Source organism: Acomys minous (assembly GCF_964271855.1).
Source record: "Acomys minous genome assembly, chromosome: 18".
NCBI classification, from domain to species: Eukaryota; Metazoa; Chordata; class Mammalia; order Rodentia; family Muridae; genus Acomys; species Acomys minous.
The window spans coordinates 33,961,768-33,980,237 of record NC_140501.1 but is presented as its reverse complement, the minus strand read 5'-3'; the positions used below and the strand labels follow the sequence as shown (position 1 = coordinate 33,980,237).

Genomic DNA, 18,470 nt, shown 5'->3' with positions numbered 1-18,470 from the left:
AGTTTTACTCCACAAATTATCAAATATCTGACAGAAAAGCCTAATGAGATAAATAGTAAAACATATATACGTGTATATGCACATGTATATATACATATAGGTAACATAAAAATATATAGTTTCAGTATATTCTCACTTATTTGGAGGATGATGTGAAGAAAACCAATTCTCGTCAAGAAAGCTTCTTTTATGGCTGTGGGTCTTGCCCAATATCATTCTGCATACGCACAGTGCAAACATAAAATACCCTAGATACGAACTAGAAATACCTGCTACCATGTGAAAAACAGTAACAATAGAACAGTACAATAGTTTTCCATTGTTCTAAAAAACACAAATTCCCTAAGACCTCAAGTTTAGGAAGGTAATAAATATGGCTAATAAGGCTGCTATGAGAATAAAAAATGAAATGAAACAAAATAATAAGCTGAGCATGCCGGTGCATGCCTTTAATGCCAGCTCTCAGAAGGCAGAGGCAGGAGGAAACTCTGAGTTCGAGGCCAATTTCATCCAGGACAGCCAGGGATGTTACACTGACAAACCCTGTCTCAAAAAACAAACGAATGAATGAATGAATGAACACACAAATGAACAAACAAACAAATAAGGTCAAGTAACTATGCATAAGTAAGGCCAGGAATTACTTTGTCAGGTAATTGCTCCTATACTTCCATAAAAATTCAAACTTGCTGTATATTATATTTACTAACAATGTAAATGATATAGCACATTATAAATAGGAAGAGTAATCAATTTTTTTTAGCATTCCTACTTTTAAATTCTTGATGTTTTAGTCTTTGGATGAAAGACACATTTCCATAATTACAAATTCGTAATTTCATAAAGAAAAAAATGTTTCTTTCTAAAGAAGCAGTGTATTTATTGTTGGCTTGAACAGTGTTATTATTCTTTTATATCCACATTCTACCTTAAACCTAGCAAGAACTACTGGATTATTCACCAAAAAGAAAACAAACACACACAAAAACCTCTTGTACACGAATTCCATGTATAACCACACACACATAGTTTTAATGAATAGGCTGACAGTGCTTTTTCCAAGAGCCAAAGACCCCTTATCACAATGGCAGACATGAGAAGGCCACTTTTGAATTGACTGGGACTGCCAAGAGAAAATATGCAGTTGTTGCCCATGGTTACCCATCAGAAGCTCTGAAGACACCATGCAGTTCATAAACAGGTTCCAGAAACCCGAGATGGAGCTGACCTGAACACCTATCCCCGAGGACCAGTTTTCATGGTACAAGAAGGTGTCACACAAGCTTCCAAAGGAAGCTGGAAACCAAAAATGCCAAAGCTGAGTCCTTTGAAGCACTTGAATGCCCTGAACGGCACTGGAGCTCTATGTTGCATATGTTGGTGGTAACAAACAGCTCTCTAACTGGAACTCAGACTCACTCAACAAGATACAAACTATGCCTAGTACTGGAAACCTATATAACTATTCACTGCTAGTGAAGCATCAGTTATTGGAGGTGAATCTACAGCCACTAATTTACTAGAGCAAATTAATCTCTAACAACAAACTAAACATTAGTTCTCACACATACCTGTAAGTATAGATTTCACCCTTCATCAAGGAAAAGTCTCTTTGCAACAGATGGAGACCATTATTAAAAAAAAAAAAAAAAATCACAACTACTCCAAAATTCATGGCCACTCCTAAGGCCTAAGGAAAACTGCAGAAAAGGTGGGGGGGGGGGGGGGAATCAGGAGTTTGCTCATAGGTTGTGTCTTCTAGTGTTTGAGAAGTACTTCTTATCAGCAAGAGTTCCCAAATGTGAGCCAAATGAGGAAAATACTAATGGACATGGCAAAGTGGATAGTGAAAAGCTGACAAGGACTCAATCATATACAAAGAACCATAAGTCACAGAGGAATGCTGGGAGCAGGAGAGGTGGTCTTCCCCAGAGAAGAACACAGCAATTGTTTGTCTAGTACCAAATGGTAAGACCTGAAAACATACAAGAAACATTACACAGACTGAACAGATTATATTTAGGAACATATTTGTAAATATATGCATGTAATAACAGTAAAAAAAAGGTGCCAAATATTAGAAATAGAGCAGAGACTGGTGCATGGAAGGGCTTAGAAGGAGAGGGAACATATAATGACAATCACAAAACTGAAAAAAAGGGAAATATTTTCTCTCTGGAAAAGTAGTGTTCTTTGTTGATGATAATGTTATTTTTCTATGTCTGCATTCTATCCCAAGTCTAGCAAGGACTATTGGACTACTGATCAATATGTTTAACCTCATGCTGTTCCCTAAATTGTCTTTTTTCCATCCCTTAAGGCAAGGTTTGTGTGAATTTAAAATGCTGGTTTTGGATTAAGACACCAACAGGGGTCTCAGTTCCTGCTGGTTGAAATACATAGTAGTAAATCTTATATTTGATATCTAAAAACTAAAATCTGACCAGCGTGCCTCTACTGTCAAAATATAAGATTGTTTAAAATGGAGATGGGAAGTATAGCAGGAAAAAGTGAAGAAAAAAAAAACACTTTGAAAAAATAGAAAACACGAAACAGTCAACCTTTCGAGAACATATCCACTCAGCTGTAACCAGTTCATGTCAAAAAGTCAGGTTTAAAATGCATTCTTTCTACACCCTTGCCATCCTCACTTGGTACCCACACACTTTTCAAAATATGTAATTTTCAAAACTCTGAAAAAGAGGAGGAAAGGGAGAGAAGATATAGGGGAAAAGGGATGATTTTGTTCATTTTTCTACACTTGTCTATATTCGGAGAAAGCTAAGTCAACCACTGTCAACAGTGTTGTAGGGGACAAAAAATGAAAACTACTAGAAAGTAGCAAAAGTAAACAAAATAAGTAGAAAATAGTGTCTAACCAGACCACAGATAATACTAGTATGAAATCAAAGAGCAGGAAAGCAAACAATGACCCAAAATATTTCTGAGAAATATCCATGAAGATAATTTGCCCTAGAATGAAAAGTTGATAGTTAAATTTTATGCTAAATCTGTAAGAGTCATTTCCCAATTCTAATACTCAGATATAATTATGGCTTCTAATTACACTTCAATTGGTCTAAATCACACAATGTATCTGTAAATATAAACCTGTACCAAAGTACAATGATCTTCGATAAATATATTCTCCAAAGGAAAGACTAAAGACGTCCTTCAGGAGAAAGTTCTGGGATAGTGGCCAGACTGAGGCACACAGTACTGTAGTACTGTGTAATATTATACTGGGTTATCAGGTAACCTGTAGGTACTTGGTCCAGAATCCATAATGTGGTGTTTGTTTTAAGATGAATGGCCCCCATAGTCTCATATGTTTGAACAGTTGATCCCCAGATGACGGAGCTGTTCAGGAAGGATTAAGAGGCCTTGTTGGAGAAGGTATGACCCTGTTAGATGAGATACATCATCAGAGTGAGCTTAGGGGTTTTTCAAAAATCTTCTCGTCTCTGTCTACTGCCTTCAGATCAGGATGTAAAATTCTCAGCTACTAATCCAATACCATGCCTGTTTGCCATCATACTCCCTTGCCATGATGATTAGGGACAAATCTACTGAGCCTCCAATTAAATGCTTTCTTCTAAAAATTGTTTTGGTCATGGTGTCTCTTCACAGCAATAAAACAATCACTAAGACATAGACCATGCCTACTACACTTAGAAACACTAAAAAAGGCTCAGGAACTACAAAAGCTTGCAGGAGAAGTTGTGTACTCTAATGCAGATAAAAGAGTTACTAAGATAAAACCACATTGTGCGCTGTAAGGAAACTGTTGACTGTATAGGCGGAATTGAACTACTATTAAATGGGAACAACTCTACTTGATAAAGACACCAATTCATGAGTTAAGAGGAAGATGCCTGGTGATAGAATGAACAAAGACATCAGGATAAAATGTTATCTTACAAACTGACAGGAAGGCCCCACTGATGACGACAACACCTCCCTACTAATTGAACATGTAAATGCTGAACTGGTGCCTACATGGAGCCTTTAGCCCTATGTTCCAGTATCTTTTTAACAGGAAGGTACTCTGAATATTATCCAAAGAGAAACAAAAACCAACACAGCCACAAGCCCTTTATCTACAATAGTGTACTAGCTTCAAGATATCCTAGTGAAATGGTGGCAAGCAACTTTTTGGAGTAAACTACCAAGAAGCACGGCTTGGGTGATCTAGAATCTTGAGTCTATATAGCCCAGGGACCTATAACAAAACCAGCTACTACTGATTTTAAAAAGGAAAAAGATATATAGTAATAAAATGACTCCTGATGGAATTCTGCAATTCTCATAAGATCAGTGCCTTATTCAGCCATCACCAGAGAAGTTTTTCCGACAGCAGATGGGAACGAATACAGAGATGCACAGCTAGACATTGCACAGAGATTAAGAAACCATGGACCACTCAGCCATAGATAGAAGATATCCATCAAATCTCAGCACTTGGGCCTTGGGGAACCCTGCAGAGAAGGAGGCACAGTGAGTGGAAAAGCCAGAGAGAACGGAGGACATCAAGAACAAGACAACAACAAGGCCCAATAAATCAACATGAGCAAAGCTCATATGAACTGACAGAGATAGAGGCAGCATGACCCAGTCTGCGAAAAGTGCTTTGTTTATATTATGGTTTCTAGTTAATAAATTCATGAGATTCCTGGGCATATCAATGAGTGGGTCTCTGATTCTTCTGCCTTCTCTCAGGACCATTTTCTTCTGTTGGTTTGTATTGGCCAACTTCAATATGATAGTTTTTGTTTCATCATGAATGAATGATTAATGAATGAAAACTTACGGTAAAGGGTAACAGCTGAACTGTCACTTACATCTTCTAGGAGAAAGGAAATCAGTTTTCTCCAATAGAATGACAGTGGGTCAACTACACCAGGACAGGCCTCATGTTCCAAGAATAGGTGACCAATATATAATGAATTCCACAGGGGTGTGTGCTTTAATTTGGTTACAGTTCTATGGAGTTTTTGTTGCTGTAGATTTTAGGAGGGGTGTTGTTTTATTTTGTGTTCTTGGTTTGGGGGGTTGTTATATTAGAGATTTGTTATTTGTTTGTTTGTCTGTTTGTTTGTTTGTAAGAAAAAAATTAAAGGTTGGGTGGGTGTGGAGGGAAAGGACCTGGAAGGACTTACAGAAGGAAAGAATATTATCAAGAATATATTTTAAATTAGATACTGGTTTAAATAATAAAACTGCGGTTGAAAAATAAACCTGTTCACAGGTATATGTCGTTTCATTACAATCCAAGCAATTCAACTTTCATATTCAATTTTTGAGCAGGAAAAGGAAGAGAAAGATTCAAGGAGATGAAACTGCAGAGGCAACGGGTCAGGTAAGATAGCCTTGCCATTCAACCACAAAATTCGATTCAAACAACAGTCGAATATTAAACAAGAAGTACAATAATAATGACATATGCAGCTTGGTAAACTAGTAGAGAACAGGATAAGAGGTATACTCAGCAATGTTAGAAAGGATTGAAGCATTTGAAATACTCCAAAAGAAAAATTGATAAAATGTGGAGTGGAAATACTGGCATCCCACATGTCCTGCTCAACAGAAAATGATGCCAGAAACAAAGACAAAAGGCAAGGAGAGCGACACTGTCCAAGTGAAAGGATAAATGCTGCTTTTAAGATTCTGAGTCTTGTATCTATGCTAGAAATTCTTATTTCATTAAAAACTAGTAATCAAATATCTACCTTGCCTTAACTAGGGATAATAACAAATTCAAGAAAGGAAATAAAAGGCATTCTTCATAAAGATGCATTTACCAATGTCTGTCTCATATTCAAAAGATGTATAATATGATCCCCATTAACTCTGAATAAACTACAGGAATTGTTTCAACCTTATGACAAAACTACTTTCCACCAGAGCTTAAAGGTAAGAAAACAAGTCACTCCTGTGTTCCTCAAAGCACCCTAATTTGAATAAAGGGTCTATCTTTATGCAAATTACAGGTCTCCCTATGGTTGTTTTACATATTTCAATGTTTCCAGCCTATTCTGAACTAGACAGTGTTCTGGATACTAGATTTAGCTATGGAAAATAAAGGGGTTAGGAGTTATTTACATACTCCAGTATTATTGTTACAGTGATAAAATAACATCACCAAAAGCAACATGGCGACAGAAAGAATTTATCTGTATTTGACTTACATATCCAGACTCACAGTCGAGTGAGGGAAGCCATGGCAAGAACTCAAACTGAGCAGGAACCTAGAGGCAGGAGCTGATGCAAAGACCATGTTAGAGTACTGCATACTGGCTGCTCAGCTTGCTTTCTTATAGAAACTAGAACCTTCAGCCAAAGGACTGGGCCCACCCCTATCGATTATTAATTTTTGAAATGTTCTATATACCTGCCTACAGCCTGATCACATGAAGGCATTTTCTCAATTGAGGTTCCCAACTTTCAAATAACTCTACCTTGTGTCATGATGACATAAAACTAGGCAGCGTAACTCCCATGTTCCTAGCATTTAAGAGACTGGAGGCTGAATGTGAGGCTGACCTGAGCTACCTAGTGAAACCTGACCTAAGGAGTTAAAAAAAAAAAAATCCTATCAAAAAGAGTCAAAAGTCTTCCACTGTTCATGATCTGGGAAAGCTAAAGAGTAAATGTATTTTTATGGAAAAGGTCACAGGTTTAATAAGAAGGTTTAAGATTTCTACCATCCCAAACCCCAAATACTGGGAAGCAAACTTAGGGCTCCTGATATTTAGTTTCTAACTGTTGAGCCACTGATGATGACAGTTTGGTAGATGGTTTTGAAGCAGAGTCTCATGAAGTTGTCCCGGCAGACCCTCAGCTTGTGATCTTGCATTGTCCTGCCTCAGACTCCCAACAGCTGAAATCGCAGGCCGACATCACCAGCACAAGCTAGCTTCGAAAATCGGAAGTTGGAAACATCTATTATGACCAATTTCAAAAATAAGTGAAAAATAAAGTGTAGAAAGTGGATAAAGACAATACTACTAGGAAAAGAGATTTTTACCAACAGAACGAGAAAATCAGTAGTATATCCAAAGGAATCACTGGGATGGTATAGAGGAAGGAAGGCATTACAAGGAATGATTTTAATTTGCAGGCTGTGCAAACCCAAAGCAAAGGGGCTCTAGAGAAATAGAAGGAAAGGGGTTGGGAGGATCATAGAGTCCTAGGAGAATGGAGACATGAACTGTGTCAAAATGGAACTATAAGACAACAAAAGCCATTTCTATCCAAGGACAGATTGGCAGACTGGCAGCTTGACTGCCAAATACCTCCCTTCTCTGGTATAAGCAAGCAGTAAACAAAGTGTACAGTTTAAACTGACACTAAAATATTCTCTTCATTGCTCCAAATGTACATAATCACTGTACATGAGAAATAGGGCTCTTTAACCTTGGTTTAAGCATTCTTTCAGAAGGACACTTATCTTTAATTGTTACAGAGAAAATACAACTCTAAAGTTTCAAAAGCAAATACTATAAGCTCACTTGATTATTGCCTTCCCAATTATTAAGCATTCTTATTTCATGAACAAAGGTGTCTGTAACACAATTACCACCAGAGGGTTTCCTAGGGAGGTCAAGATCCCATTCTTGGATTAAGTACAATTGACTTCATCTAAGGCAGCCACAGCATAAGGACATAACACCAGGAAGTGAGACACACAGAAATTACAATAGCAAGACATATACCACTGCTGTCAAGAGCCAGAGGTAAAGGCATAACCAGAGACAACAAAATAAATACAATTAACTAGCTGACTCCAAATCACTTAATATGTAGGATGAAATCCTTCAAAAGCAATCTCAAGAAAGATGCAAATGATAAAGAAAATCTTTAGCATTAGAAAGAGGTTGACAGGACAGAGGGGCTGGGCCACCACTCACACAAAGAGGTTTCCTGACCTTGAATGGGAGGGAAAGTCTCTTCAAATACAGATATCTATCACCTAATTTCCTTCAGGTACACAATGACTACTATCTCTCACTCTGCTTAGCACAAGATGAGAAAAAACAATGTGTGTACATTTAACCATTGTCCTCTGACCTTTGTTTACAAATATGCTTAAGTACAGAATTCAAAGTACATTAACATATGTGATGTACACAGCCTTCCACAAGGTATATGTAATTTTTCTTGTTGGTTTTTTTGTTTTGGTTTGGTTTGGTTTTTGGTTTTTCAAGACAGGGTCTCTGTGTTAGCCTTGGCTGTCCTCAACTCACTTTGTAAACCAGGCTGGCCTCAAACTCACAGCTATCCGCCTGCTCTGCCTCCCGAGGACTAGGAATAAAGACATGCACCACCATGCCCAGCTAACATGTGCTATTTTTCAAAGGCCACAAGAGCAGAGATAACTACACTGAGGAATTTAGAATACAGTCCATTAAGAGGGAAAGTGTGCTGTCTTTAGAAAGGTGAGCTTGGAGTAACATGTTCTTTCTGGATATAAATAGATGTTTTGGTAAATAAACCTGTGGCTAGAGCACACTGTGGAAAAAAGTGTGCTTTGGGAGATCAAACCAGATTTGATGTACCAAAAAATAATCAAATAAAAATTCAATCAGATCTGCGAGTACTCACTATTGGGGCCTGGAAGACACAGTTTCAATTCATCTTCCCTACCCTACAGCAGAAACCATCCATCTCTCTGTGTACAATCAAATTTCATATTTGTCAAGTTAAGATGAGTAAATGATGCTTTACATAGTTACCTCCAGTATATAAAAAGAGTTAAAGGTTGTTAAATAATATATATGCATTAATGCAAAAAAAAAAAAAACTAAAGAGACTACATAAGTAGATAAATACAGAAACAGTAACGTATGCCATAGTAAAGCTCTATAATCTTATTTATACTCCCAATTGAATGCTCAGTAAATGACAGGCATGGTATAGCAAGTCAGAACTTGAAAAATGCATACATCCTATCCACAAATGCAGAAAAATGAATTGCCGTACTCAAGGGCTAGAATTTACATCAACAGAAAGACGAAACACAAACACATTTTTAGAAATCTTTTTTAGACCTATTCAGACTCCCCTTGGGACATCATTAATTTCTACCACATCCTCCAATGTATTTTGTGGAAACTACTAGTAACATATATATTTAATATCAAGTGGTAGCTAGCTGTAAGCAATGGAGCACAAGCTTCTGAAGGGCAGGAGCACATGTGCTTCGCCTTCTGCAGGTCTAAGACCTGGCGCGGCCAACTGGGCCTACTTAAAAGCAACAGCCCCCTTTGTGGAAGTAGGAGAGTTTCTTTCTCTAACACTGCATTATACCGTCAGAGAAGGTGTGTGTTATGAATGCTCCAGGCACTGGCTTTAGTTCCAGATATTTTAATACTACTTGATTTTAGATGCACTTCACATGGTAATGTAAGTTCATATCAGAATGCTATTTTAATGTTGATGTTTGTTACTATAAAACCGTATAGTAATGTTTTATAGTCTACTTGACTCATGCTTTATATGTCAGTCTTACTGAAGCAAACTTAAATGTAAGAAGCAGTCAAAATTAGTTAGGAGAAACTTAATTGTGTGACCTTTTGAGATTCCCCAACTACAGACCTGAAACTACACTCTCTACTAATAACCTTCATTTGGTCTTTCATAGATGTTACAATACCATGTTAGAAATTACATTTATTTTAACTAATATATTTGGAAGAAGGACTTTAAAAAGAAATAAAAAACCAAAATATGACCATGTTACAAAATTGTTAAATGGCTTAAAAGTCTTAACAAGATGGGCTTTGGGCTGTGGGATAGGAAGACATTGAAGGGACAGAGAGAAGAAAAACAACCTGCCACATAAACTTTGACTTATTTCACCTTTGCAAAATGGCAAATTCCAAAGAACAATAATTACAACTCATGGAATACTCTATCTGCTTTAAATATTTTAATGAATCTAAAGTCTTCTTATAAGGAAGAAAATTCTCAATTTTTATATTTAAATTAATACTGTTTTTAATCTTTTGAGACAAAAAAATGAGAACCAACTAATTTTAAAATATTTATTCTGTAAGTAACCTGAAAGAAATCTACAGCCAAGACGTTTCTTTTTTCAAGTTCAGAAAAAATTTCTTTTTATTTTCATGAGCCATAAAAGAGCACCCTCTATAACTGACTATAACAAACAAAAGTGGCCAACAGCCCCGCCTGCTCCCTCTGAGGCCCACTGTGGCTTCTGAAATCATGCCCTCTTCATAGACTCCTCTCAGATGACATTTGAATAAACACATCAGGCACTGGTTACAGGACATAAGGAGGAGGGGCTCAAAAGTTTACATTTGCCCATAGCACACTTTCCTATCTCTCTGAGTAGTTGGGAACACTTCTCAGCCCTTCCTTCACTCTTCCCTCACTAGGACTTACTACTCTCCAAGCTACCTCCTCCCCTCCAGATGCCCTCCCAGGCAGCTCTGCTGGGCTCTTCCACATCCAACTTCTTGCTTTCTACAAGGTCCTGACTAGCACAACCTTGGTTCATGGAGCAAGTTCAACAAAAATATCACATTCATTATCTGATTCATAATCATTATAATAACAATTTGATCCTTGGTTCATATTCTCACTTTCCCTGGGTTCTCTGTAAGTGAAATGTGCTCTGCACTGCCCTATGCTGTTATGTGTTAAGACCATGTCCATACTAGATACATGAATAAGTCTGGAGCAGCTTTCCTCTAGTAAAAGTTCGAGACACCAAATGTTGTGCTGTACTGCTTTCTTTTGTTTCTTTGGAAACTTTATCCTAGACAGGAGAACCAAGGGCCACATCCAGGACCAAATTAATGTCACCAGGATAGATTAGGAGCTTGTGTGACAGCATGAATGCATTTAATGACAATGCATTGTGCTGTATTTAAAAAAAAAAAAAACAGTGTACAGTGGTAAATTTCATCATATACACATTTTACTTCAATGAAGGTAACCTGAAAAGAACAGTTATCTGTATATTTCAAGAAGACTGATAAAATTTAAGATCTAAGTTATTTTAGAAAATAAGTAAGTGGTCCACAGGAGGAAAACACAAACTCAGTCAGTTTTGAGTATGAGTACAGTTGGTCAAATGTTTAAAGCTGTAGAGGCAGTTAACTAAAAGGACTGAAGCATGCATTGACTGAGCAAGCCCAGAATCTAAAGCTATAGATTCACAACACCACAGACACTTAACTCTGAAATAAGTATCCCAATCTTCCCCCATTTTATGCAGATTTGTTCTCTAACCAAAAAGAGAAAGTGTTTTCACTCCGCCCCCCCCCAATTCAGAATCTTAGGACAATGTGCTTTTTTTTTAACCACACAAGCCAAAAGTAGTGAAGGCTTCATTCCATTTGATCTGAATCCAGAGTACAGTGACTACATTTAAGAAGTCTAAGTACTGTATGAGCTTTGTTTCCTCAAACACCTTCTGCAAATAGCCTGATACATGTCATAGTATAAACTTCACAGGGTGGGAAATAGGGCTGAGAGAGCTTTACTGGACCTACTGCTAGGAAGTCTTTTGTGGGCTGAGATGTGAACACTAGAGGTCAGATGTCCAGCATCCTGGTAAAACCTAGGCAGGCATGACAGCACCCTAGAATCCCAGCTCTATGGAGGCAGAGATAAGGAATCTGAGTAATCTGCCTAGGGAAACTACTCAAAATTGAGGACCTCTACATCTTAAGTGAGAGATGCTGTCCGAATACATAAAGAGGAGTGTTTTAGATTTTTGGATGTAGAATATAGATACAAAAGGCAGGAAAAACATACAGAGATCAATCTAAACACATGAGATGGTGTTTATTAGAGTAGAAACAGTGAAGGGCACTGTCTTTCCCACAACATGTAGGGCCTGTGGGAAGGGAGGGGAGTATTGTCATTTATAGAGAGGCTTAGGAATTAGGAATTTTATCATGGGGGGTGGGGGGGGGCGCTGCTGTGACATTTCTCCTCTCTATTACATTGGATGGTATGTTACTTACATAAACTCCTCAGGCCTTCCAGAAATTCTATAGAGCGCTCAGCTTCATTTTCTGCATAAATGGTCCAAATTGGATTAGGCTATTTATAGCTGAAAGGCGCTTTCTGATATATTTGAAAAGAGAAACTATTATACATTTATTTCAAGTGTAATGTTTTTATTTTTAATCTATTTCCTAAAAACAAAACTAAGGCCTGAAAGATAGTCGTTAAGTCATCCCAGGAGAACAGTTCGTAGTTTCTTTCTACACTACATCAAAAGGAGAAAAACGTCCTTCATTCCATCATAATCATAGTCAGAGAAACTATATTATCAGAATACAAATAAAAACCTAACAGTTTCCCTTTAAGACACATACTACCAGAAATATCTTATCAATAAAGATCCTCATTATTCTTTATCAACTCCCATTTTCTCCAACATAATAGCAAACAATTGGTTTCTACTTTATTTAGTGACAAAGTTTTATTTTTAATTTGTTGATTTGCTAATATCACTCACAGAAGTACATTTTAATAAATGCAAATTACACAGCTAATAGAATAAAGTGGGCACTTAGAACAACAGCTTTATGTGAATCCAAAGCTAGAATATTCTAAAATGTGCCTTTATGGAAAACTCAAATACAGCAGAGACAAGAATGTTTTATAAAATATTACTATATATTTATGTTATATTACTATAAGATGTTTGATTAGAAAGAATATATACTGTAATATCCCTCCAAAAGTAAATCTACTTCATCTTTTTTTAATTTTAATTGTATTAATTTATTCAGATTACAACTCAATTGTTATCCCATCACTTGTAATCCTCCCATTCCTCCCTCCCTCCCATTTTCACCCTATTCTCCTCCCCTAGGTCTATGACCGAGGGGGACCTCCTTCCTCACTATGTGGTCATAGGCTACCAAGTCTCATCTTGGTAGCCTGCTTATTCTTTCTTTGAGTGCCATCAGACCTCCCCACTAAGGTGAGGTGGTCAAATCATCTTTTTACTTGAGGAGGTAGGTAGTAAATTGGCTTTCTGGAAGATGATACCTTTTATTCTTATGCTTGCCACTTGCTAGGTACTTTATGCATTAGCTTTAATAACAAGAAGCCCTCCATCAAAAAAACAAAATCCTTTACCGGGTATGGTGGCACTCACCCTTAATCCCAGCAAACTGGAGGCAGAAGCAGGCAGATCTCTGCTACAATTTCAAGGCCAGTATGGTCTACATAGAGACGTGCAGAACAGCAAAGTGAGAGGTCAGACAGACCGACAGACAGACAGACCGACACACAGACAGACAAATGGATGAATGGGTGGATGGATGGATGGATGGATGATAAATAGGCAGGTAGGTATATGGATCAGTGTGAGGATGGATGGACGGATGGATGGACAGACCGACAGACAACAGGTATAGGTAAAATCTTTGCTATGGGGAGATGGCTCAGTGGCTAAAGCCTTTACTAGAGAAGCATAAGGATCTGAGTTCAGGCCTGCAGAAGCACATAAAGATGAACAAATGGCACATCTCTAACCCCAGTGCTCCTACAGCAAGTTGGGAGGTAAAGACAGAAGATTCCCTGTGAGCTCATGAACCTGCAAGCCTGTCATAGCTAGAAACTCCATCTCAACAACAACAACAACAACAAAAAAGTGAAAAGCAAGAACAGGACTGACACCCAAAGATATTTCCGACCTCCACAAATGTGCTGTGATCCAAGCAGATATACAGACAGGCAGGCAGAAACACACACACACACACACACACCTACACACCCTCATTTGAGCAAAACAAATCCACCACAAAGTGATAATGATTAAGGAAAACAAGAATTTAGAGTAGTTCTTTCTACCATCTACTTCGTGTTAATCTCTAAACTAGAATATTATTCTGGATGTATTGTAAAGACAAAAGGAACTAGATTTAAATGATGATAACAAGACTTTTCACTTCATAATGAAAACTAAGCTGTAAGAACTATGCCAAGAAACTTATTTCAATATATAGAGCACCAAAAACTTAGCAATACTAATAGCTATAACAAAATACACATTTCTTGTGTTCGCATGACTCATATGATAGCTTCCTAAATGCCAATTCAAGTATAAGAAGCCATCTGTACCTTGGCGCAAAGTTCTCAAGAACTGCAGCAGACATTTGATAGATATTACCTGTCAAAGGGCCATGTTGCTGCAAGTCCCTTCCACTGGACTTCTACTCACTTATCACTAAACAAGGCAAATAGGTCATAATTTAAAAATTAACCATCTCTACAAATGGTCAGAGGAACATCATTTGTATCAGTCAAATGATGAGAAGGACCCAATGTGACATGACAATGCAGTACAAATCCCATGGCACACCCATATCTAATGGGAACAGTGAAAGTCGTAAGGCCAGCACAGCTACTTGACAAAGATCCAGCAGGCTGAGCAGAGTGATGCAATCACAGTGGTTGAGTCTCCCACTCTTTTGGCCTTGGTATCTATGTGTCATTTGCTTGGGGAGCTATTATTTGTACAATATTTCCATATTGGACTGATGGAAATTCTATGAATTATTTATGCCTTCTCCCAGGAGTACTACTTCTAAGCTTTCCCAAGAATGTCCTACCCATCGTGCTTTTGGGGAGATATCCTTATCTGGCCATACTTGAAGGTCTTCCTTACGCCCTGGAGGTTATTACTCAAATAATTATGCCAGAAACCTCTTTATGAGTCTCTGAGTCAAGGATGTTCTTGGTACATCTGCCCCTGTACTTACTCAGAAATAAAATAATCAACAAAGTACATGTTAAAAGGTAAACAGTATTTGGTAGGCTAGAGAATTTTGCGCAGATCAGATTAAAGCCTCTTCCTTATACTGATGGGCAAAGAATGGTGTAGAGAAATGATAAAGCAATAAAATATTAAGACTTCTTTTTCTAAGAAAAAGTGAACTCATACAGGGCCACTGCAGTGTCATATGACCAAGAAACAAAACATACCATGATTAGGACACATAAATTCTACAAATACATAAAATATAAGCATTGTATTACGGCAGAAATTGCATAATAACTGCAGCAGCTATTGCCTGAAGACTTTTCTTGGGCTTAATGACAATTAGCACCGTGACTATTAAAAGTTGATAACACATTGTTTGGACATGACAATCTGCTCAGGCTGGCTTGGAGATTTTCTGTCTAGTGCCCTTGAAACCATCTAAGAACAGGCTGTCGTGCTTTGGCCAAATATGCCCTTGAAACTTCAGTATTGTTCAAAGTTGGGTTATGGCGTTGATGAGGGAAAATGATTATAAAAGATAATTCTGTTCTGTCAGGGTTTATCAATAATGACTAAACTTATGACCAAGCGGAAGTTAAAACACATGTCCAGGCATAAACATGATCTGACCTATGTTTTGGAACAGCACGTATCTATCCCTGCCTACTGAGTTCTGTATAAATAAAGAAGCACTCTGACTGCCAGTCAGCCAGGATGTAAAACTCCTCCTGATCCCCATGCGTGGCTCATTCCTCCTTCTCCACTCCTGCATCCACCCTCCTTTAGGCCCTCACCTCACACCTGGGGCTGGACCCTGGCAATATTAAGTGACAGAGAGAGGGGGCAGGAGGAAGGGAGGGAGAGAGGGAAGGAGGGAGGGAGGGAAAGATACATATACTAACATGGATGAAGCTTTGTAAATATGGCAGATAAAAGAAACAAGCCATGCACTGGCCACAATGACACACACCTTTAATCCTTAATTTGGGATGCAAAGGCTGGCAGATCTCTCTAAGTTTAAAGCCAGACTGGTCTACAGAGTGAGACCCAGGACAACAACAAAATAAAATCTACCATAAAGAGCCAAGTATTACGTGCTCTGTGTATATGAAAAGTTTAAGATATATGAATTTGTCTAGATATAAAGAAATGCCTTCTAACTAAAGAGACGAGAAAATTATGGAGTTATAGTTAAAGGGAGACTTTATCTAGGCTTGCTGAAAATATTTAAAATTGATAAAGGCTAAAGGTATACATCTCAATATAACAATGGCCTTACCAAAAAATTAAAAATCTCTATACAGATAAATAGCATTATATGTGGACTTCACACAAATAAAACATTTGTAAATTCCTTAAAACTATGCAAATTTTAAATACAAGAAATTTTTGAAACGCATGAAGTCTTAATCTTTAGATAGAAAGGACATGCAAAAATCAGGTGACACAGACATTGAAATTGTCAGATGGCAAAGGAACAATGCGACAAAAGGAAGAACAGAATTTTTAAAAAAGCGATAAAAAGGAAACATAAGAGTGTGAAAGGAAGAGTCAAGTCAGGAAGAGAGGAGGGAGAAGAAAGCTAAAAGAGAAGAAAAGGAAAGGTGAGGGGTCACGGATGGACAGGAGTCACAACAAAACAAGCACGCCTGGCATGTGCAGTGAGCAGCGGTCACACGGGATGCTGGTGAGCTGCAATGCAGCTCTCTCAAGAGGACAAGAGCCAAGGTTCTGGCAGCTGGACTGGAGCAATAAGAACCCTCCATGCTGACCTTCAGTCCTGACTACTGCCAAGAGTAATGAACCCAGAAAACCCAGCAACAGCATTCCAAAGGCCTGTCATATGACACTACAGGGAAAGTTTCTTAATCTCATAGTTCAGGTATCATTTGGTTTTTCTTGAAATATCAAAGCTAAAATTTAATTTTAACTTGATGCTGAAAACAAAATAACAGCCATACTAAGTTGAGGCCTCTTCTCTAGAACACCCATAATAATTCATAGCTAAAAATGGTTTTATGCTGTTTAAAGCAGATTTTGCTCATGGGAGATTCAGTATACTATTATCTAAACAATGTGGAGTGTCAGATCACTCAAGGATCCATTTAAACTTACCAAGAGTAAAATCATAGCTACGCCTACACTTTTTTATATACATTTATATTATTACACATATATAAAATAAAATACATACAGCAAGAACCATAAAACAATCAGGAATTATATTAATGTTACATTCATTTGTATTTGGCAACCTTGAAGAAAACATCTTTCCTATCTTGGCGAGTTTAGTTTTACAGTTAAGCTTAGTTGTTTAGGGATTCAGATGTTTTTAGGTCTAGATAGATGTTTTAAGTTGATAGAGATGAGATATGATAGATACTGATTTGCATTCAGAATTTTAGGCCTGCTCTTAAGTTTAAAGCTGGGCTTGGTAGCACAGCTATGGTCCTAGCACACAGTATGTGGAGGCAGGAGGATTGCTACCATGTTCACGGTCTATCAGGGCTACCTACAAATTTGATGGTAACGATAACATCTTCCCACTTTTTTTAAACAACAATTAAATACATACTTCTGTGTTTGCACTTCAAATGCCAAAGGCTAGCTACAACTATGAGATAAAATCTTTAAGGATGATCTATATCCTTGACCCTCACTATTAGTCACAGATACTCCCCAACATCAGTCTTAAAGTCTATAATAATGGCAAATCATCACTTGTGTAACTGAAAAAAAAAAACACCTTTGATTTAGAATAATGACTAAACAATCACAGGACTGTTGTGATGGACGTTTACAGTTTACAGTTACAGTGCTCAGCAATACATGTGTAAGATGTTAGAATACGAACAAGAATTCTATAACGTTCATTAAACATAAAAATAAAAGTATTTGCAGTTATATGATGCTTGCATAAAATTCAATCACAAGACAGTTCCAAACAACACACATGACATGTCACTCAGAACTAGACTTTTCAACCATAAAACCTACTTGTAGTTGCACTGAATTGTGCCGGAGGCCTTCCACAATGGAAAAGAATCTGTCAATGTTTCTTTCTTCTCCAGCTGAAGTCAAGGCTTCTAACACTTCTTCAAGGCTATCAGAAATTTGGAGTCTATTAATTAAACTGCAAGGTCAAGTAACAAAAATGGCATAATACAATCACTTTATCCTCATAATTAACTCAATGTGCCTGGGCAACAGTGGCCTTTAGAAGTAGCTTACTGAGTTCATACCATGACTGTAAGTACATACTTATATAAATTAATGGGATTCACAGTGACGTTTCCATGCACACATACTGTGCACTGGTCATATCCGGCTTCCCTATGCCTTCCTCCCTTGCCCCACTTCTCCCTCTCCTCTGGCTTTCAATGACTTCCCTAAATTCAGTATTCTGCTTTTACATTAGCAGCTTTTCTGCCACTGGTACCCACTTGAGAGAAAGCATGACACCTGATCTCTTCTTGGATAAGGCACTGCTCTAAGCATGTATTTTTTCCTGGCAACACCTTGTGATGGTGCCATCAAGCATCTATAAAACACCACAGGTCAGGGACTATTTGAACCACTTTTTGCTCAACACTGTGCTTTTCTTTATACTGTTTGATACATAAAACTGTATAATATTGTGTAATGCTTACTGCATACCAGTGCTATGTTAAATCAGGAAAACTACATCTACCTCCTCATATATCTCGTTCTC

At 37.7% G+C, this 18,470-nt stretch overlaps 1 protein-coding gene across 3 annotated transcripts in view; it reads right to left on the bottom strand.

Annotated features, from left to right (window-relative positions):
• The window catches only part of DIAPH3 (diaphanous related formin 3), a 454,594-nt gene that overhangs the window by 303,783 nt on the left and 132,341 nt on the right, over positions 1-18,470 (bottom strand). For all 3 annotated transcript variants that reach the window (XM_084767928.1, XM_084767927.1, XM_084767929.1), the window contains one exon: positions 17,756-17,861. In XM_084767928.1, coding sequence (XP_084624054.1) covers positions 17,756-17,861 — 106 coding nt within the window. The remainder of the gene's footprint in view (positions 1-17,755; positions 17,862-18,470) is intronic.